This window comes from Cotesia glomerata, linkage group LG9 (genome assembly GCF_020080835.1).
Source record: "Cotesia glomerata isolate CgM1 linkage group LG9, MPM_Cglom_v2.3, whole genome shotgun sequence".
NCBI lineage: Eukaryota > Metazoa > Arthropoda > Insecta > Hymenoptera > Braconidae > Cotesia > Cotesia glomerata.
Window position 1 is genome coordinate 5,131,540 of NC_058166.1, and position 23,587 is coordinate 5,155,126.

Here is a 23,587-nt window from a genome sequence, read left to right on the forward strand (position 1 = left end):
TTACCAGCTTGTAGCTATTTTCAGTACAATTACCAATTACATTATAACGTTACAGAGATCAGTGCTGTTCACTTAGAGATTTGCAAGGTAAAATGGAAAGACGATAAAGAGAAATTTACTTGACCGACCTCGGTCGTTTGGAAGCTTGGTCGCAACGAGCTTTTCAATAGCAACAAGAGAGTAACTGTCGCTCATCTCTATTGATATGTAGATATAATACCTTCTACATTAAATTCCAGATGAATCAGCGATTTTCATATCACTTTATCTGTTGAAGAATTAATTATTTAAAAAGAGATTAACGCGTCAAAATATTTTAGTTTTGGTCATACTACGCATTTGAAATAAAAGCTTTTACATTTCAGGTTCTCAACAGAAAATTATTTCTGTATAAAATATGAATGCAGTTTTATTCTGACTATAAATACGCAGAATATTTTCTATAGATTTTACAGAATACATCTGTAAGTTTCATAGAAAATATTCTGTAACATTTATAAATAAGTTCTGTAAAATAACTTTTTATATTGATCGGTTAATTTAAAATTTTTTATCATGTGAAAATGAATATTTATTTTACTGATTATAAAAAAATAATTTGTCTAGAAGTACGCTGTAAAAAATATATAAATTAAATTGCAATGATGCTGACTCAACTAGCGTTTTTCAATTTATTACGGGAAATTTTCAGTAATAATTACAGAAAAAGTTCTGTCATAATTGCATACAAAGTTTTGTTATGATTACTGAAAAAATTTTGTCATAATTACAGAGTCAATATAAAATTTATAGATTTATAATCCCAGAATTAACCATTTAAAAATAACATGTGAAATTTTACAATTTTTTCTCTCAATTTATACACGGAAAAAACCATAAAATTTACAGAAAATTTAATGAAAAATAAAATTTACTGAACTCAATACTTTATTTTTACGTGGTGAATTCTGTGATTTTAAATCTGTAAATTTAACATATTAAGTTTGTGATTATTTATTTATTTATTTCTTATACATAGACCCAACAGCACTAGCCATTAACAGGGTCATTCTAACAATATATACAGCGATACAGTGTAACCGTATGAGGTGCCATTAAGATATTTTTTAACATAAAAATATTAATACATAAATAACAAAAAAAAAAAAAAAAAAAAAAAAAAAAAAAAAATACACAGGAAAGAAAAATGAGTAAATACTATTGTCTCATAGACAAGAGAATTGACGCTAAAGCACTGGTCGTTATTGGTTGGTTAAATCCTAGGAGGTCATTATAAAATATCTTTTCTGTAAGTATGACTGAATTTTTTTTGCAATTTTAATTTTTCTAATTTTGTATAATGTACTTCTAGACAAATTATTTATTTATGATCAGTAGAAAAAATTATTTATTCACACATTATAAAAATTTTAAATTTACTATCAACGGATCAATATTTACATTTATCATTAATAATTAAACTTGATTTTAATTCAAAAAGTTACTCAGCAATGATAAGATTATCCTTGAATAAATTTTCCAGTATATATCTGTAAATTTTGCAGATTATTTTCTTTTAATTTTATATTCATTTTTTCTTTGCGAAAGTAGATTAATTAATAAAGTAAAAAAAAAGTTTATTTTTATTATTGATGGATTGAGTTTCTATTATTATCATCATTGCAGTGATATAGGTTGTAAATTCATTGACAACGATCGACTGATGTTATAAATAAAGAAGGAACAAGCATAGTATATAGAGTTAAAGTCCTCCCACAGAGTATTTGAAACTAACGGATGTGTAATTCTTATGAAGAAGGTAGGCAGGCAGTCTCAAGCCGGGAGGCTTTAATATAGTTTTCTTTTTATCTGGTTCTTTCTCTCTCATCAACCGATCCGGTCTTCACCAGCTGGATCTCTCATCTTGAATTGCTTCGCTGTCACATCGATTTTCCTGGAGATCGTTAAGGTTTGCACTGGTTGGACACGCGGGCACAGACAACGATCGATCTCTTTGCTTCGTGAGACGATCGTTCAACTAAAAAAAAATATCTGTATAATCGTATGGAGTTGACGTATATTCAATGTATGAAAGTAATACGACTAATACATATACGAGCTCAAGTACTATATCTGATGTGTGCGCTACCTACTTTTCAAGTCGCGATGATGATTTACGCACCCAAGGTGTTTACTTCAAGACCTGAAACTATCCTTTATCGTCCCAGCATGCTCGTTAATCGATCGCCAAGTTACCTCTTTGCTTTATCGTATTTTCAATACTACCATTGCTTTTTTCAAACATTAAAATTAATCTATATCTATAAATTTATAAGCTTAACTTTGAGTTATAAGTATTCGGATTAAGGTTTATTATTTTTTCAAGGGTACAACAACTTTTTGTTTTAAATTTTTGCTGAAAAATTTAATAAATTTTTAACGTTCGGAAATTATTAAGGTAGTTGTCGTGGTTAAGGCATACCGTCAGAAAATTCTAAATTTTTGTATACTTATTAAGGACATGATAATACAATTACCCTAAAAATTTGAAGTCGATTGACCACCTATAACCCGAGATGAATTTAATTAAAAATTGGATATTTAACATTGATTGCATACGCTCTCTGCAGTTCTGTACCAGTTTCTTAGTTATAAAAAAAAACTAACTGTCAGACACTTTCAAAAAACCGTCAGTCTTTTAATGTATTTGTTGTGAGTTTACAAAAAAAATATTTTTGACAGTCTAATTATTTATAAATAACGGATTAAAGTTCAACAATTTATGAAAAAGTATATATCTACGGAGTCGGACAGAAAAAATTGTAAGGGTTGCGTCTCCACGGGTACATTCTTGCGTAAAAATTATGGATTACTTAGTTAAAAAAAACGAATTGTCAGAAACTTTAAAAAAACTAACAGCCTTTTAATGTATTGATCAAAAGTCTGATAGAAGTTTAATAAAATACTATTTTTCGAATTTTTTAACTGCAAACTTTTGAATGAATGAAGCGACTTTTACGCGGTTGGCGGCATTCGACGCAGTTTTTTAAACCTCATAAAGAATCTTCAAGTTTGAATCGATCGAACTAGGAATTTCGGAGTAATTTCGAAAAATACTTTTTTCAGTTTTCTTTCGACAACGATAACTCACGAACAAATCAACTGATGAGTTTGACCGGGCTGGAGGCAATCGACATAGTTTTTTGAGGTTAAGACCTGATTAGTTTTTAGAATTGATCGGCAAAGCCGTTTTAAAGTTATTCCAAATAACCACATTAAAAAAAAATTTTTTTTTTAGTTTTTTTTTGGATTTCTCGGAATCTACCGGTCCAAAATCACAGGATATCTATAGATACAGAAAAAAAGGTTCACTTCAGCCAAGAAAATATTTTTCTTCTTAATTATTTTCTTGAGCGAAAAAAAAATTTGTTTTGACACAAGAAATTTCACTTATTCCAACAAAATTAATTCTCTTGCTTTAAGAAATACGTATTTTTGCCCTCCGGCCGGCAAGTGACAACTTTCGTTCCGCTTCGCCAAACAAAATTGCCGCTTTCCCGCCTCCTCGAGGAAAAAAATAGTATACACTCCCCGGGGAGTAAATAAGAAAGCCTCAGATCGCATGTTTGTCAACCTCGGCTTCGCCTCGGCCGACAATTACATGTGATCTGAGACATTTCTTACTTTACTTCCCTAGGTGTGTAATATACTATTGATTCAAGAAAATTTATTTAAGTCAAGAAAATCTTCTTGTTTTGAGAAAATTCAGTCTCTTGCTTCAAAAAATTCAGTTCTTGATAGAAGTAAATTTTCTTGTCTTGAGAAAATTTCTTTCTTGCTCCAAAAAATTAAATATCTCGATAGAAGTAAATTTTCATTAATATTTTTATTGATTAACATGTCAAATGGGAAGATCAAATAATATTGAATCATTATTTTTCATTCAATATGTATAATTGCACGCTAAAATAATATAAAATGGGTATCAAATATTCAAGAGAAAAATATTCTCCAGGTGAAAAAATTTTTTTCTCAGCTGAAGTAGGTGGCACTGCTATCGGTTATGAAGCTACAATTCGTTTTTCATTAAGAAATCTTTATAATTCTCGAAGTAATTAATACTTAAAAGTTTAAAAAAGTGCTCTTTTAAAATATGAAAAGATACCCTTTTGAAAATCAGCTCCTCAATTAATAATAATGTAATTTTTGGTGTTAAGTTTTGTTCAAAATATATCAATAAATACGTATTCAAACTGTCTTTAATTTTTTACCCTTTTAGACAATAAATTTCAAAGTTTTAACACAAAATTTTCATATTGTTTTTTTTTCTGTATAGTAAAAAAATTTTAATAATTTTTTCAAAACTAAAATAATTAAAAGAAAAAAAAATCAGGAAAACGGTTGACCCTAAAGGTCATCCCTGCAACTTCCCGGTAATTCTATACTTAAGCGCTCAAAATTGCACTTATTATGTTTTTGAGCTCTAAAAATTTTCAAACCGCAATAACTTTTGAATGAATGAACCTATTTTCACGCGGTTGGCGGTTTATTCGACGCAGTTTTTCAAGCCTCATTAAAAAACTTTAAGTTTGAATTGATTAAATTAGGAATTTTGGAGTAATTCCAAAAAAATATCGATTTTTGACAAATAGGGTAAAACCAATAACTTCCCAATTTTTGAAAATTTTCAATTTTTTTAGTGGGAAGTTAAAAATTCTTGACTAATGAATTTTTTTTAGTACAAGAAAATTTTCGGGTTCAAAAAAGAAGTACGATGTTTTCCTGAAATTTTATTCTTAAGAAAATTTATTTTTGCTGATATTTTTTGAAGCAAGAGACTAAATTTTCTTGAACGAAAGATAAAAAAAAAACGTAGCAAAAAGAAAAGTGCTAGAATCTCATAATTGTGGTGAATATATTTTATTTTTACTTAAATACTTTATGCAATAAATTTCAGAAATTCTAGTTACTAAATTAATATTTTTATTATTACTTGATTTATTACAATTAAACTAAATTGATTGAAGTCATTTTTCTTGGAATACTTAGTATACTCACTTGAAAAAATAAAAATTTTTGTTCAGAGAATTATACATGTATTGATGAACTTACGTTGCTACCAGAATTACCCGTCTACAACGAGAGAGAAAAACCTTTCTCCATACCTGTAATTTACCTCCGCTCGATCATTAAGCATATCGCCTCTTTAATATCCCTGTTTCTTAATCTTAATATATGTTCAATTATGACCTAATATACGAATATTTATGTTATAAGATGTAATTCTTTTTTATACACTGAAAGAAAAAAATTTTTTAGAAAAAAATAAGAAATTTATTTTTTGAAAATTTTAAACAATTTTATTTCTTAGCTTAATCAAAATTTTTCTCACAGTAACTTTCTTATGAAAAATAAATTTTTTTGATTAGAAAAAAAAATTTTAAATAGACAACTTGATCTAAACTTTTATCTAAAATCAATAAAAATTTTTTTTTACTCGACGGGCAGAAAGCGTCAACTTTCGGCCCGCTGCGCTAAGCGAAGTTGCCGCTTCCTGCCTTCGTCGAGCAAAAAAATAGTATACACTCCACGGGAAGTAAATAAGAAAGCCTCAGATCACATGTTTGTTGGCCGAGGCGAAGCCGAGACATTACATGTGATCTGAGACATTTCTTATTTTACTTCCCTAGGTGTGTAATATACTATTTCAACAAAAAAATGACTGAAAATAGTATATTGTGTGACTAGGGATGAAACAAAACGATTTCAGACCAGAGTGAAGTTGCCTGCCCGAGCGAAGCGAGGGCTGGCATCACTCGGTCTGAAATCGTGTTTCATCCCGCGTCACACATTATATTTTTCATATGTTGCATTAAATATGCCAGTTTCAATGTCTGGAGCCAACCAGAACTAGATAGTTTCTGACGAATAGCGAAAATACCATTTTATTATAAAACATAATAAAATAGAAAGTAATAGTTTATTTTTTATCAAACATTATTCGTAAATTGAATAGTTTTCTTTTGTCATTCTTATTTATGCTTAATAACAGAATTATAATATGTCAGTACAGTTAACGGTTAGAATGAAAATTATAAAGGTATAAAATAAACAAACAATTGATATGATTGAAAATAAAGCTGCAACTTCACCTCGCGTTGAAATAATTGATTCCTGCCCGGCACAGTCACATTGGTCTGAAATTCTCTAGTTTCGGTTGGCTCAACAGGCATTGAAACTCGCATTTTCAATGCAGGTTATATAAAAAAATATATTCTTCAGCTAAGAAATAAAATTGTTTAAAATATTCAACAAATTAATTTGTCGTCACAATTTTTTTCAAAATAAATTTTTTCTATCAGTGTATGGAAAAATATCTTGCAGCTCATATCAAAGTGCTTCATAATTATTTTTCAATAAATATTAAAATCCATCGAATCGTATGTTAAAAAATTTTCTAAATGTAGAACACGTCATCTTAGAATGTGACCGTCGATATGCATAAAAAAAGCGTTAAGAATATTAGCACATGTTTACTGAGTCGAGTAGTGAGGAAAAAAGATTTCTAATTAATCTCTTAACTGCACCAGATCTAGATCATCGGGATATTTATCTTCAAACTTCTTCTGTAAAATTTTAGACTGTGATGACATCTACTATGTCGGTTTCAGACCTATTAAATTCACAATCAACTTTTTCTTTATGCATAATAAAGTGAATATCAAAAGAAGTGTGCTTCCTTAATATGTTAGCAGAGTACTATCCATTTAGGTCATTTATATCAAAATAGTTAAGTGGATTTTAAATGTTTGCTTTTATTGAACCTAAATATTTTCGTTTGCTCGAAACATTTGAATGATTGTCACAATTTTATTGAGTGCAACGGAAATGAAAAAATCATTAAAATAAATTAAAAAATTTTCCCGTCAATCAGTAGAAAAATGTTGGTAGGAAACACAATAATTAGAGAAAAAATTTATGATACACTAAACTGGTATTTTCTTTCAATATGCGTGAAATATATGATTAATGTTTTCTCTACGCGTATGCGGATTATAATATAAGCTTCTTTTCCTTTTTAATCTATGAATTATCAATACAATATTTTTTTAATTAAGAATTTCATTCATTAAGTAGTATGAGTGGTGCATTTTGCGTGTTTCCGCACTTTTTTTGCAGAAGTTGATCACCCATACAAAAAATGAAGATCGGCCCGATACTGGGCCAAGACTGGTAACCGATCTTTAAGTATCGGCCGAGTATCGTGAAATATCGTTGGGCCAAGACTGGGTGAGTATCGGATGGTAACACCCAGCCGATATAGGCGACTGAACGTCGGGCGAACATAGTAATCAAGCATTGGCCGAGCATCGGCCAAGCATAGGCAAAAAATCAAATTTTAAGTAAAATAAAAAAAAAATTTATTTTTCGTTGTTTATTTTTGAATTATTATTATTTTGAGGTGATGGACTACTGGTTGATAGAAATTAATTCTGAAAAAATTCGGGTGTGGAGAGATTTGAACCTGATCCGTCTGCGTGGAAGTCTCGAGCGGTGTCACGGGTGCTGCTAACTGATCTGAATGTAGTGTTCTTAGTTTAATCATTTCAATGTTCAACAATCAATTTTTCTCAGTATAATTGAGTTAACTTGATTGTTGTTACGAATTTTTCTATTTATTTCATAATTGAACAATTTCTGAATTTAAATAATAAAAAATAACTTCCCAGTTTTTTAAAACTTCATTTTTTAAGCAAGAAGTTCAAAATTAATTAAAAATAAATGATTTATTAGTAAATAAATCTATATATTTATATTTGTATATTTTTATTTATATTCATAAATCTATTTATAAGTAAATAAATCATTAATTAAAAATCATTAGTTTCTTGCTAAAATATTTTTTTTTTTAATACTAAAAGAAATAGTTTTAACTGATTGGGTAATGTAAAAATTTATCGAAAAAGTCTTCCAAAAAAATTTTCATTAATTTATTAAATCTGTTTTAGTGAAAACAAATGTTGATTTAATCCTAATAGAGCTTGTTGAATAATAACAATATTAAAAACTAAAAATTGATCAATATAATATTTATAAAAAAAAACATTGTTAATAATTTGAGTTGGTGTTTTCTCCTAAAAAAATCTCTTAAGATATTTTTTAAAAATTGATTTACTAATTTTTAGTACATATTAGTTTAAAATTTGGTCAATCGTTAAATTAAAAAAAATTGAAAACAATAATACAACATAGTAATGACTAATACGTATCAATTGTTTTCAAGTGTAATAAAGAATTAGCCAGAGCATCGGCCAAGCAATGACTGATAATCAAATCACATACCATTATACTATAATAAATATTGTGCGGTAGCCGATGGCTTACCTACACTAGGCCAGTACAAATCGCCAATGCTTGTTCGAACATAAAAGCCGATGGTGTACCGAGGCTAGGCCGATACAAAACGCCGATACTTGGCCGAGCATTAGTAGCTGTGCCTTGGCCAATGAACGGAAATTGTTGAGCATTGGCAACTTTGTATGGGCAGCTTATAAAGATTTTTTTTTTTAATCAATCGTGTGCAAGACATTCAAATAAAAAGAAAAAATGTGTCGTTTGCTATCCCTTGTGGTAATAATTCTCTGAAAAAACTCTTGCAAAGTCTCTAGCACTTTGAGTAAGATTTTTCGAGTCTTAAAAACTCTGCAAAACTCTTCAAAAGTCAAATTTTCCCTGCAATTTCGGACTTTCTCGAAGAGTTATTAAGACTTGATAATGCTTATTCCGTTTTACAAGAAAAAAAGAGAATGTTTTTTTTCAAAAAATTTACTTATCAGAATTGGAGAAAATTGAAAATAAAACTACAAAAAAAAAATTAATGCATGTTTTGTAAAAACTTTTTTTTAAATAATATTTTTATCACGAAAATACTTCGGTGCGGATCGAATCACTCTTAGTTGAGCAAGTCAAAACATCAACAGTAAATGAAGTGCACTTGCTGTTAGAAACAGATACTACTTAAAGAGTTAATCCAATAGGTATTTAATTTGGATTATTAAATATTTAAGTAAACGTCCTTAAGATATTGAGACTTGATACTGATTAAATTTCGGAGTCAATTGGTCCAGTAATTTAAAAAATGTTTATGGGATAAAAAAACAAATATTATTCTATCAGACAACTATCATACTTGGTCGATTGACTTATAAAATTAATATTTTTTATAGATATAACGATATAAGACTGCGTCAAATACTGCAAGCCAAGCCAATATTAATAAAAATTCTGCTTTGCGTGAGACATGCGATTTATTAATAAAAACCACTAAATTTGGTTGGGATGAGTCATAAATTTCTTGAAGCAAAAAGCTAATTGTATGAAGATAAAAATTTTTCGTAGGTTAAAATAGAGATTTTTTTACATTCTCACACGACGAAAATCGTTTCGATGATATTTTCCAAGCGTCCTTGTTTTTTAATTTCTCTTTTAGCTTTGTTTTTACTTAGTATTAATTTTTCTGTCATTTTTAAGGATTCAGTTTTTTTGATAAATTATACTGAAAGAAATAATTTATTTTGAAAAAAATAAGCATAGTTAAAGAAATTAATTTGTTGAAAATTTTAAACAATTTTCATTTCTTGAAGAAATTATAGTGATTTTCTTATTGAAAAAAAGTTTTTTTTTTATTTGGAAAAAAACAATTTTAAATAGACAATTTGCGAATTTAGATCGAAAAATGTTTTTTCCAACAAGAAAGTTACTTTCTACAAATTTTTATTTCAGCAGCTAAGAAATAAAATTGTTTAAAATTTTCAACAAATTAAATTCTTATTACAACATTCCTTTTTTTCTTTTCAAATAAGTTTTATTCTCTCAGTGTAACGATTTAATTAAAAAAAAAAAATATTTAAACTTTGAGAACGTCAACTTTAATCTATTTAGGTGTTGATAGAATTATATTACGTCAGATATTTACTTTCCACCGTCTGTGTACATTCTTTTACACTAATTTAGTAGCATAATTTTTCTTTAAGCTCCTCCGGATATTTCCGATATTACAGTATTATATATCGTCAATAAGTCTATTTTTATAGGGTTAACCGACGTAATCTACGTTTGTCGACATTCAAGAAAAGTTCCGGTCTACCCCAGGTAGTACGCGATATTAGTCTATAGAAAGGGGCGACGTAAACACCCACAATCTATATATTCACGATATATAATGCACACAAAAGCAATACCCTTATTCAGTCTCATCTACGTCGACGGTAGTGACGTTTGAGGTGTCAATTATTGCGTCGCTAGTTATGTTTGTTCAAATGACAATGAATTATCTCCTAGCTTATATTCCCGACCAGAATAACTATTCTCCATTGTAGAGTGAACTTCTCATTCATTGATTCCAAAGTGAATATTCTTAGGAAATCGATTTGATAAATTTATTATCATATGTTCGTTTATATAACCTGACAAATTATTAGTCAAATTGTAAAAATTTTTTTCAAGATTGGAAATAAATAATGTTCAAAAGTAAGACATTATGATTTTTCTCCGATTTTGAGAAATTATTATCGTATCACAGCTTGATATCCTAAGAAGCTATTTTGATTATTTTCAGCTAGACGTTCGGATGTGTATGTAGAAGAAATTTTGTTAAATGATAATTTCGGAACCAATTAATCGATCAAGACGCGCAACATGGTGGTTCGAAAGGTTTATTGAGACTTAGCTCTCATGAAATTTCTAAATTAATCGGTATAGCTCTTTTAAAAAAAGGTAGAGCTACTTTAAAAATAGTTAAATCATGAAAACCAGAAAAAAATTTTTTTTTCCTTTCTTTTAGTGATCATTCTGGTTTGTAATTTTTTTACATTTCTGTTACACTTTTGTCAATATGTAGAGGTGAGATGAATCATTTATTACAATAAAATCAATTAAATATTCATTCAACCTGACCAAAAAAAATGTTATGGTTCGAAAAAAAAACTTTTTCTATCTATTGTGAATATCAAACTATATAAGCATAGTAACTTTGGTTATTATTTACAAGTGGGGTTAACCCCATTTTGGGCCATAACTAGGAGAAACATTTTTTAATTTTTTTTGATTCTGTTTATTTTTATAGCGCATTTATCATAAAAAATGTCGTGAAAGGAAAAAATAAAGATTTCGATAGCTTTTTTGCCTTTAAAAGTTCAAAAAAATTTGGCATTCATGTTTTTGGATGAAATTTCTATTTTATCTTTTTTTGATGTTTTTTTTTGAAAAGTACATAAAAAAACGAACAATAAAAAAAAAAGTTGATCAATTTGATCAAAAAAAAAAAAATTAACATGGCCCAGCATGGGTTGACCCCACTTGTAAATAATTACCGTAACTTTTTTTGGAAAATACTTTGAAAGATTCATTCTTGTTCGTAACTTAAAAAGAAAAATATGTTTGTGTACCAGAGTACACAGGTAAGAAGTGAAACTTCTTTATGACATATGATTTTTTTATTATTTACAACTTCACAGAAATTGGGTCGATAAGGTTTAAGAAAAAAATTTTTTCCGTATTAGATCATAAGTTATTTTATTATTATAGACATGCATACAAATAATATGAATAATTAATTTTATCATGGCTCTTATTGAAATTATTGTATTTCATCAATTATGATCGCATCACTATTACCATTGTTGTCATTATTTAGACTCTGCCATTATTTAATTTAAAAATTAGTTAATCAGCTTACAAAAATTATATAACGAACTATAATATTCATATTTCATGTCATAACTTAGTAAAAATAATTCAAAGCAGATATTTAATAACTTACTCAATTACACAAGTTATGAGTAAATAATTGAAATTATCTACTCAAAGTAATAGAATTATATGACGACAGTTCATCTTGTAGATATGCAATGATTTTATAGAATTCAAAATGAATAAATAAATCATTAGAAACGAATAATTAAAAAAGATGTACGTATATACATATTTTTATTTCCTAATTGTGTTTTGTTTTATTAGAACTATGTTTTTTTGGTTGACGTGCATGATGTCTCTAGAACCATTGACCCGATCTTAATGACATTTAACCACACATTCTACATAGTATAGTAGTAGCTATTGCATCAGTTACAACCAAATCAAAATTTTGCTTTTTAATATTTTTTTAGAACTAAAAACTGTGAAAAAAAAATTAGGAAAACGGTTGACCCTAAAGGCCATCCCTGCAACTTCCCGCTAACTCCATACCTAAACGCTCAACATTTCACTTATTTTGTTTTTGAGCTCTTCGAGCTCAATAGTACAATTTCTGCGTTATTTTGAGTTCTCCGAGCTCAAAGAGATAGCTTCTTTATGCTTTTGAGCTTTTCGAGCTCAAAAGTTTGATAGAAGTTTGATGAAACACTATTTTTTGAATTTTCAAACCGCAATAACTTTTGAATGAATGAAGCGATTTTCACGCGGTTGATGGCATTCAACGCAGTTTTTGAAACCTCATAACGGATTTTTAAGTTCAAATCGATCGAACAAGGAATTTCGAAGTAATTCCAAAAAAACACTTTTTTTTTTAATTTTTCGTTTTCGATAACTCTCGAACGAATCAACTGATTTTGACGGAACTGGTGGCAATCGACGTGGTTTTTCAAACTTAAGATCGGAATAGTTTTTGGAATTAATCGGTGCAACCGTTTAGAAGTTATTCCAAAAAAACGATTTTTTGAAAATTTTATTTTTGAGATTTCTCAAAATCTAGCAAACCGAATTGATTAAAATTTTCACGAAATTTAATGGCAATGATACTCTTTAGATCGCCGCCTATTTTGATCCGATCGGTCAAGCCGTTCAAAACTTATAAGAAGTTTACATACATACACACATACATACATACACACACACACACACACATACACACACACACACACACACACACACACACACACACACACACACACACACACATACAGCCGCACGGACACCATCACGGGAATAGTCAGGAAAGCTTCCTGTGACCTTAAAACGTCGAGATCTGATGAAAACTCAATTTTCGCAAAACGGGGTGAAACCAATAACTTCCCAAATTTTGAAAATCTTCGATTTTCTTAGCGGCAAGTCAAAAAGCCTCATTTAAAAATTTTTTTTCCGCCATTTTGTTATTTATCAATAAATATTAATCTCAGTTGCTGGTGCAATAACTACTAATACAGTGAAAACCGTTTATAACGACATTGAAGGGACCTCTCGTTCATGGTCGTTATAGCCGACAGTCGTTATAAGTAAAAATTAGCAATGCATGAATTATATTCGAAAACAAAAATGCATGGATTAAATTAAAAAACATTACTTGATGAACGTTTATTAAACTAATAAATACTTGATGAAACTTTATTTAACATTTATTAAACTACACATAAATTAATTTATTAAACTTTTTAATATAATGGTTTTTAATAAAACCACGGATAAATTTCAATACAACATTCAATAATATAGATTTAATAACATAATTATTTTTTTAAATAATCAGTTACTTTGTCGGAGAATTATTTCAAGATTGTAACAAAATTTTTTTCTACAACTTGTAAGACCATTAACCAAAATGAAAATTGTGATTCTCATTAATTTAAAGCTGCAAAAGAATTTGATGAAATCATAAGTATATTTACTGCAAAACGAATGAAAGTATTTATCAGACGCTATAACCAATGCATTTTACTATGAGTTTACTACTACAAGTACTGTGAATTCGGTTGCTATAAACGATTTGTCGCTATAAGAAATGTTGTTATAAGCGGTTTTCGACTTGAGAATTTTATATGTATAGAGACGGGACTTGAAAATTTCGTCGTAATAACCGGCACGTCGCTTTAAGCGAAGTCGCTGTAAACAATTTTGACTGTATATTGAAGATAAATAATTTTGGTTTATGGGTTTTAAATGAGCCGTTATTAAGTTATCATGTATGTCAGCGACATATTAACTTTTGAAGGCGCTCCGTTCACCCGTCATTTATTTATTTATTAGGTTTAAATGCCAAAATATGAAGCCGAATGACAAAATTATATACATAAAGTTATACTTCACCTAAGTACGGCCAATACATTCATAGCTTAAAATACAAGACTTACATAATGCTCAAATGAACATACTATTTTTATACATTTTAAGATAATAATTTTTACAAGCTCACTATTTTACTATATTATTTGAGATTTATAAGAAAATCGAATACTCTTGTCTTGAAAGATTTTAAACCAAGAAAATTTGAAATTTCAGGAGGTAAATTTTTCCAAAACCGTATAACTGATACGACAAACGAGTGCTCAGAGGTTACAACCTATAGTGACAAAATTTGGTATTTTGAAAGTGATATTATTTTTGGTTGCTATCCTGTGCGATCGTTTGATGGTAGCGTCTTCATTAATAAATAGATCACGTAGAAATTTTGGCTCACCTGTTGACAGCAATTTAAAAAATAAGCAGGCTCAATAGTATAGCCTTCGTGATTTCACATTTAACCAATTTAATGACCGTCGTTTATTCATATATAAAATATAAGTTTAGATATTTTTAGTGTTATTCAAAAGTATATTTGTTGAGCTGAATAAATTTTTAATTAATGTAGAAAAATCATGGGTTTTTTTTGAGTACTGGAACCAAAATGACCTCTTAATTTCATAATATTTGATAATTGTTTTAATCTTTTTTTCTGCAAATATCTCTTCTAGCTTAATATTCATTATTTCCAGTGAAGTAACAAAACGCAGCGAAAAGAGACTATAATAAAATAATTTTTGAATTCGTGAGGATGTGACTGAGAGCATACCATTTGGTGGACTGGATTTTGCTTAAAGATATCTAGTGATACTAATCTAGACAATTCAGGCCAGTCAAAAGAGCTTTTATTCTATTAAATTCTCGTTTTTTCTTTTAAGACACATAGAAGAAGAGTAGAATTAGAGACTCCGACAGGCCAACTTAATTTGCTCGTCTGTTCGCAGCTCGCGATCCGACATGCTGCTCCCCCCTGGCGAGAGGTCCGATTACATTCGCGTCTTCTTATTATGATTCCTACAAGTCGTGTATTTTTTCTTAGTTTTATTTTGTCCGAGCTGCTTCATGCACCACAAGAGAGATTGTCATGCCATCTTTTACGAGTAATTATTGTAGCTCTTTTTGGCCTCATAGCGATCGCGAGATCCAGCAAATGGAAAGAGATTCAAAAATAAAAGGACTAAGACTTTAAATCTTACAGCCGGTAAAGTCGATGAATCATCGACGATTTATATGCAATGTGAGAAAGAATATTCGAGCGAGTTGCCGAGAGTATACTGATAATACTGGTATGTGGATCGACGAGTGGCTGCTGGCACAAATATCTTTCTTCTCTCAATCTTTTTTTCTGGTACCCTTTATCGTTTCTCTTTTCGGTTAACTATACATACGGTCTCCTTTATCCACAAGTGTCTCATGATTATCTCATGATTTCTACTTCATGGAATATCTTTCCATACATCTATTTATTATTTTATGCTGTGATAAGTACCGATATCTTCTATGGTAACTAGAAAAGGTTTGGAAAATCCAAAAATTCAGGACTTATGATGCTAATTTAAATTCTAATCAAAAATAAATTCTATTACTTAAAAAATCTTCTGTCAACAAAATTATTTTTAAGAAAATTATTTTTTTGGATCAAGCTAATTTTTTTATTGATATGATTTATAAAGTAATTTGGAAATACAAATTATTATTGTCGTTACTTTCCATAATTTTAATTCAAATTTTAATATTTTTAATAAAATATATGGCAAGATGGCCACAACTGAGTGAATGTGCGTAAAAGTGTGTCCCCAGTCTTTACCGCTCTATTATTTAACTAGTGAATCATTAATTAAATAAGATGTTTGTAATTGAGTATAAAAATATTTAGAACGTAGTGTGATATAAAATGGTGTTATAAATATTTTCTTTTCATACTAAATTTTCTTTTTTGTATGACTCTTGGAGATAACCCTCAATATTGAGGAGTAATATTATTATTATTATCAGTAACAAGATACTACTGGACAAATTTTTAGTGGTATGTGCTGACCCCTAGCGGCATAAATATATATTACAATGGATGAGTGTAATGCATCATTTACTGACTGTCAAGTGGATGTGTCGTGCAGGGCTTGTAATGTACCCATATTACACAAATCTGTCAACTGCCCTAAATGCCTGAGTTGTTTTCACACGGCGTGTGTCAACACTGAAGCACTAACCAAAAATGGCGGATTCACCCGATGCTGTGGCCCGGGACGCGGTAAATCAACGAATACCGGTGGAACGCATCAGTTCACGCTTGAAGATATCCAGCAGGCATTTAGAGATGAATCAACTCCACTAGCAAGACGGCTAGATAATGTAGAAATCAGACTGGATAATTTGGATACATATTTGAAAGATTTCTCCACCAGAGGAATTAGTGAGCACTGTGAAATTGTCAAGCTTAAAGAGAAGGTTAACAGTATTGTATCATCGGCTTCTGGGGCCCAGTCAGTAGCAGGGGCGTCTCATGATGTATTCAAAGGAATTTGAGGATAGACTACGCAGGCGGTCGAATCTCATGGTTTATGAACTCCCGGAGGATGATTCTTCGGAATCAGAAAATGGTAATCTCCATGCGAGAATCACAGACTGTTTCTGTAAATTATTGAACAAAACAATAGCTACTCTAAAAATAAAATTTAAATGCATGCGTGTTGGTAAATTATTATTGAATAGTACATCTCCACGTCCGGTAAAAATTATTTTCAATAATTCTGAATCAGCTGATATCATCCTGCAGGCATATATCAAATCCAAGACCCAGAAGAGACTACCAGTATCGCTCCAGCAGTTGATAATTGCTCGAGATCAAACACCGGCGCAGAGACGGGAGTACTTGGCCTTGAAAGAGGAGATGGAGCGGCGTACTTCAGCGGGGAGAAGAACTTGAAGATAGTGACCAGGGGAACGCGTCAACTTATAGTTCAGCATGCTCGAACTTCGGTTCTGAACAAGATGAACAAAGATCAATAACTCTTTATGAAAGTATCCTGCTAACGAACTATTCGGTGTACTATCAAAATGTGCGTGGTCTCAATACGAAGCTCAATCAGGTCTTCATTGAATCTTCTGTGGTTTTCTTCAGCATGGTTTTATGCCCAAACGCTCAACAGTAACTAATTTAATATATTTCACTCAGCTTGCTAATGAGACTCTTGCTGCTAGAGAACAACTTGATGTATTTTGTGCAGATTTTGCTAAAGCATTTGATAAAGTAGACAAAGGAATATTACTTGATAGACTGCGTGCGCTAGGACTAACTACTCACCTTATGTGCTTATTAACTTCATACCTAGTCAGCAGGAAAAATATTGTATACTATATGGGACATCGATCTAAGCCCTATATTTCTACCTCAGGAGTACCTCAAGGATCAAACCTTGGTCCTCTCTTGTTTCTTGTCTTTATCAATGATCTAGCACAACATACTTCTTGTTTCTTTGATTTATTTGCGGATGATTCAAAGCTTTATATGAGAATACGCAATGTATATGATTGCGCATTTCTACAGCGTAACATTGAATACTTGGTTCAGTGGTGTGGAGACAATAAGCTGAAACTCAATGCTGATAAATGCATCATTTTAACAATCACTCGAAATCAAAATCCTATTACTTTTAACTATAACATGTCTGGTAAAATTTTAAATAAAAGTACATCAGTCAAAATACTTGGAGTAACGTTTGACAGTAAACTTACTTTTGCTATGCACATCAACAACATTATATCAGAAGCATGGAAAACCCTAGGGTTCATTACTCGAATTTCAAAAAATTTTAATAATCTTTATGCCATTAGAATATTGTATAATACCTTTGTTAGACCGAAACTCGAGTATGCTTCATTGGTATGGTCTCCCACTCAGTCAGGACAGTCCACTAAAATTGAGAGAGTTCAAAGAAGATTTTTAAAATTTTTAATTTGGAAAAAACTGGACATTATCCAGCTCGGGGAATCGCAAATCTAACGCTCTGTAATGAGTGCGAATATCTTACTCTTGAAGAAAGACGAGTATGTACAGAATTCTCCTTTGCAACTAAACTGTTCAATAACTTGGTAGACTGTCCTCAACTACTATCATTGTTTAAATTTAGGATACCAGTCTTAGGTATAAGAAGTCAAGTACCAATGTATATACTTATTGCTAAATCTAACTTATCTCAGGCAGCGCCGATCTATCGCATCTCTGGTGCAGTGAATCGTTTTTGTCAATTAGAAGCTTCACTCGATCCGTTTGATTGTCCTCATGGATATATAACAGCATTACTTGGCAAATTAGTAATTAAGTGGAGTTGATGATGTGCAATTGTGTATTGGTAATAAGGAGTATTGTTATTTTATAAGGAGTATTGCTATTCTGTTTTATACTTTGTTTTTTTTTTTTTTTTTTGTTTTGTTTTTTCTTTCTTTCTTTCTTTTTGATTATTATTGTGAATGAATTGCAATAGCTAACTTATCGCTAGAGCATTCACTTAGTATTTTAGTATTTCAAAGTTTATATGTGAAATCACTATGCTAGTTATAAGTCATCTTGTCATACATCAAAAACTATCTTTGTATACTAACTACTGTACTATTAACCCTGTTAATGGCCTAGGCTGTTGGGTTTGTTTATTAAATAAATAAATAAATAAATAAATAAACATGAAAAAAAAAAAAAAAAAAAAAAAAAATAGATTTCTTGATCCAAAAAAAATTTTTAACGGCTTAAAGATTTCTTTCGATAAATAAAATAATTTTTTAATTCGTGAATAAAAAAAAAAGGTTCATATAAATTTTTTTCGTTACAAAAAATATGATTTTCTTGAGTGATAAAGTGAGTTTAATAATATTTGCACCAAAAAAGTTTTTGTTGGTTAAAAAAATTATTTTTCTTGATTTTAAACTTTATTACGTTTTAGATTGAAACATTTTGTCCTTATTTAAGACTATTAATTACACGATTTATTAAATAAAAAAATTTCTCCAGTTAAAAATAATATTTCTGTTCTAGGAAAGTTTTTTCTTGGTTTAAATAAAATAGTGACTTTCACGGAATTCATAATTTCTAAAAGCGAAAAATATTTTTTCTTTCAATGAAAATTTCGGTTCTAGTTCAGAAAAAAGATTTTGAAGAAATTTTTCGTCTTGGTTCAAGAAATCCTGTTTATCGCATTTTCAAATTTTATACATTATCTCTAATTAAAAAGGTTTTTCGGATTATTGTAATATTTTCTGTTGTTTTTATTATATAAAATGAAATTTCTAAGATTACAGAATTATTTTCGATTAAATTATCAGACCGCTGGTTTGCAAACTATCTTAGTTCCTTCACGTAATAATAGTATGTAAAAAGAAAAGACGATAAAAATATTTCGATGGTTTACCACTTTCTAATGCTTTGGATTATAAGTCTTGCAAAATAGTAAATTGCTCTTAATCATAAATTTTTGAATACACATATCGGGTGTAAAAAGAGCTAAAGACATGGCAAGTCCATCTACCATCTCAAAATAATCGGTCAAAATTTTTCTGGCAATTTAAACTCAGGCGGCTTCATAAAAAAATTTTCATAAAACTTGTCCGTTAATGAATAAACTGAGTTTTAAGAGTAATGAAGATGATGAAAAAATTCCAGTTGTCCGATAAACTTATCTTCACAATCCGACGGTCGAGATAAAAAAAAATATTCAAAAAGAACTGGAGATACATTCATAATGTATGCGTATACAGACACACCCTAAAAATGTCAGATTTTTAGTAGCACTATTTCTTTCTTATTCTCATGGGTATTGATGAAAATATTCGATAAAGTTCTCTGTAGGATTATTAACAGGTATTTGAACAAGCAACATTACATGCTCTAATTTTGATTCTGTATTTTTATAAATTATCAATTATAGTGATGAAAGTGGTGAAAAATATTAACTTTTCTTTTTCTTCTTAAAAACCAGTTTGATTTAAAAATTTTTATTCGAAAATTTTATAAATATCAACTAAAAATTTCTCAATCAAATTGATTTTTGCAAAAGGGATTTTAAAACATGATAATTTACAAATTAATATATTTTCATAGAAGACTTAAAAAAATCGGTTTTTTTTTGCACTATCGTAAGATATCTAATAACAATTATAAATACCATTCATGAATAGAAGACAAATAAGAGAGTTAATTTCATAACAGTCATGGCTTGCATTCAATTAGAATCAAACATTGTAAGTCATTCGAGATGAGAGACAAGCAATAGAATATCTTGAATGTAGTTTTGCAACACATTTAGTTATCATATCAAGCAAAATATAAAACAATCTGTTACTGATAGGTATTTCGAATAATGAAGTTATTTCAAAAACATGAGGTAAACTGGTGGACAAAAATAATTTTAAGTTGGCATATCTAAGCAGAAGTGTTTCAAGACTACAATCAATATTACATGTTATGCTAGCATGATATTTACCTGACTGATGAGATTCCGAGGGATGGTGATGATGATGATGATGGTGATGATGAGGATAGCTGATAGTGGGTGGAGGTGGCGGATAAACCGCTCCCCAGAGACACGAGGTCGTAGGTGGTTGTTGATGGTGATGATGTTGTTGTTGATGCTGGGTCTGCTGCTGCAGTAATTGTTGGACTTGAGCAATATCCACAAACTCTTGTAACTCCCCATCTTCCGGATTTTGAACGTCACGTGTTCTAGATTCATTGATAACTGGATGACCAAATGGATTTGGTTGGAGATGATCAAAACCTGCAAGTGGATTAGCGGGTTCGTAATTACTGCTACGTCCTGTTGTATGTTCGCGTCGCATCGCGACGAGCGCCACCATTTTTTCAAATTACACTTGTGCTTGTTGTCGACCAGTGTGTCACTAACTCAACAGCAGTTTCAAGTAACCAGAATAATTTTTCGCACCTTTTAAAGATTAAATTGTCTCGATAAAGATACTGTTGACGTCGTCGATAAATGTCAGCGCCGGAGAATATATCATTCAAAAGCGGTGTTTGGAAAAACTGACACATGTCAACAAACACTCGTTAATGTATCTTAAATATTATCACTTATACTATCTATCAACTACAATAGCTTTATTTTCACGTGGTCGATCACATCAGAATTGCGACTCCACTTACACTATTTCTATAAATAATTTATAAATTTAATTTTTTTCGCTTTCAACAGGACGTTCACTGAACGACAGGAGATATCAGTAAAACTATCGTCATCCGGATGTTGTAGTGCGATATGATTCTAGTAATGAATTTGTTGCTTCTCTCCATTTATTTAAAAACAAACCCGAATTCACTTGAGCACAATAATCCTTAAAATGAAAACTCCCGATACTTGGAACAATTTTCTCCAACAAACTAAACTTATGCACATCAGCGGATATTGAGCAGTTGGATGCAGCCAAGCAAGGGTTCACGATAGTCCGCGCTAGACTAATAAAGAGTTGCACACCAAGTGGTTAGTAACATTCTGAGTAAACGAGAAGATGACGATGATGAGGACAAGAGAAGGAGAGAGAAAGAGACCCGAACGGCAGTAGCAACATCAGACCATTGGCTAGCGTCACGTGTGTTCGTTTACATCATCCTGGATCTTACCCCCCAATACTTTGGTTGTTTAGGCATCTTACTCTTCTATCCTCGCCGGTCCTTTCTCTTTTCTTTCTTCAAAAGTCCTTGTCAGAGGAAAGAGTGAGTGAGTTCTGTTGTTTTTCACTACTATACCACTCCTTTATCTCTCACATCTTCACATCCTTCCCTCGTGAGGAACGATTTGATCGCGCCACCTCTTTCATCCCTCCTCTACTTCCACTACTACTCAGTTGTCTCTACAGCCTACAATATCCATTCATTCTTAGTTACCCTCTTACTGCACCACGTCCCTGGTTACTCTGACACCCTACTACTCCAGTCAACCCTCCTACTATACCTTTACATCACCATCAGAGCTTCATTCCCCCGCTATGTACTCTTCCATTTCACATACACACGTATTTAGATTTCTCCTCTTCTCTTCTCTTCACATACTCTACTCATACTAATAAAATTTGCGTCGGTAACTCCTGCCAACGTTTACTAAATGACGTCATTCGTGTGGGGGTGCGCCCACGCCAAATTGTGTCGGTTTTATTCCTTCTCTTTTTACTTAGTTTATCTTTAACAGTACCATATAAATGTCTATTCCAATTCTATCACTAGTTTCATGCTTTAAACACAATAACGCACTCGAAATTTTCGATTATCATCACTGTTTTTACTCCACCAGAGTATCTTTTAGACGACGGGATGACTTGTTGCATACATCAATATCATCAATAACAAATCGTTCAGTCATTTCGATTATTTTTAAAGGATTTCCATTTTTCATTCGTCATATTACAGATAATTATTTAAAATAAAATCAGTGTTTTCTTTTGATGATGTAAGCAGTTAAAAAGGGCGTAAACTACGCGTCAGAACAGATTCTCAGGTAGAGGGGATTTATTCTCTTTCTTAACACCCTGTCGTGTGCCTCGTAGAAGGTCCGTAATAGTCTTTGCATGACCGAATAAAGATACGAGGTCGATCTGCTGTCAGCTGAAAGAAAATAAGAAAAAAAAAAGGGAAAAAATGACTATTGGTACCAGAAATAAAGAGAGAAACAACCTGGAGCTTAGAGGGGAAACAGAAAAGAGAGATAGTAGGGGCGATTGACTGAAAGGGGGACCGGTGGTGGCGGCACACGCCATATCTGGACTATCCTACGTGGGCTAAAACCACCTTCTCCTCTTCGTCCCTTCATATCTTACCTTTCCAGTCAGAGCAACCAACGATACTTTTTTAGCAGCGTTACATTAATACTGTAATGGCCAAGAAAGGGACATTGAGATTATGAACAGCTCGCGCGCTGCCCCAGGCACCACTGGACCGGAACCACTGTCTTTTATTTTTTAGTCTCTGTCATAGTCGTCGCGTCTAACAGCCCACGGGTTCGAAACGTTCACTTGTTCTGACTAGTGCTTCTTGTCTGCTAGAAAACCAGAATAGATTATAGAGGATATTCTTTTATGGAAATTATTCAATTCAAGAATATCATTATGTTTTATAATCTTTATCACTTCTTAATGACAAATTCATTCTATAAATACTGTCTTAACACATTGCAATCCTAATGTCTCCAGGATCATAAAGACAAGTGATAATCTGATGGTATCTACCTGTATTACATTAACCTTTATGGCTATTTTAGATGGTGATAATGGTGGTTTTCAATCGTCACTAATTACGAGCTACATATATCAATATCAATAGCACTAGTTGTATTCGAAATGTCTCAGGGCTCATGACAAATGATCATTCCGGTAGCTTAGATCTGAAGACTGCTTCCTACCAAATCGTTCACCTCTTAAAAGCCTTTAAATTTGACATGCTGCTTATATATAAATATATATAAGACTACGAGTAGCCTCTCGTCTATTTGACAGATATTTTTGTAGTGAGACATTGTTCGGATATTTGTTCTCTCGTTTCATAGTTTGAACAGGTTATTCA

The 23,587-nt window shown here is 30.9% G+C and overlaps 1 protein-coding gene across 1 annotated transcript in view; it reads right to left on the bottom strand.

Moving 5' to 3' along the window:
• Positions 1-21,783, bottom strand: part of LOC123271274 (myb-like protein Q) — a 37,364-nt gene extending 15,581 nt beyond the window's left edge. The window contains exon 1 of the mRNA XM_044737550.1: positions 20,505-21,783. Coding sequence (XP_044593485.1) covers positions 20,505-20,877 — 373 coding nt within the window. The 5' untranslated portion in view covers positions 20,878-21,783. The remainder of the gene's footprint in view (positions 1-20,504) is intronic.
• Between the last annotated feature and the right edge of the window lie 1,804 nt (positions 21,784-23,587).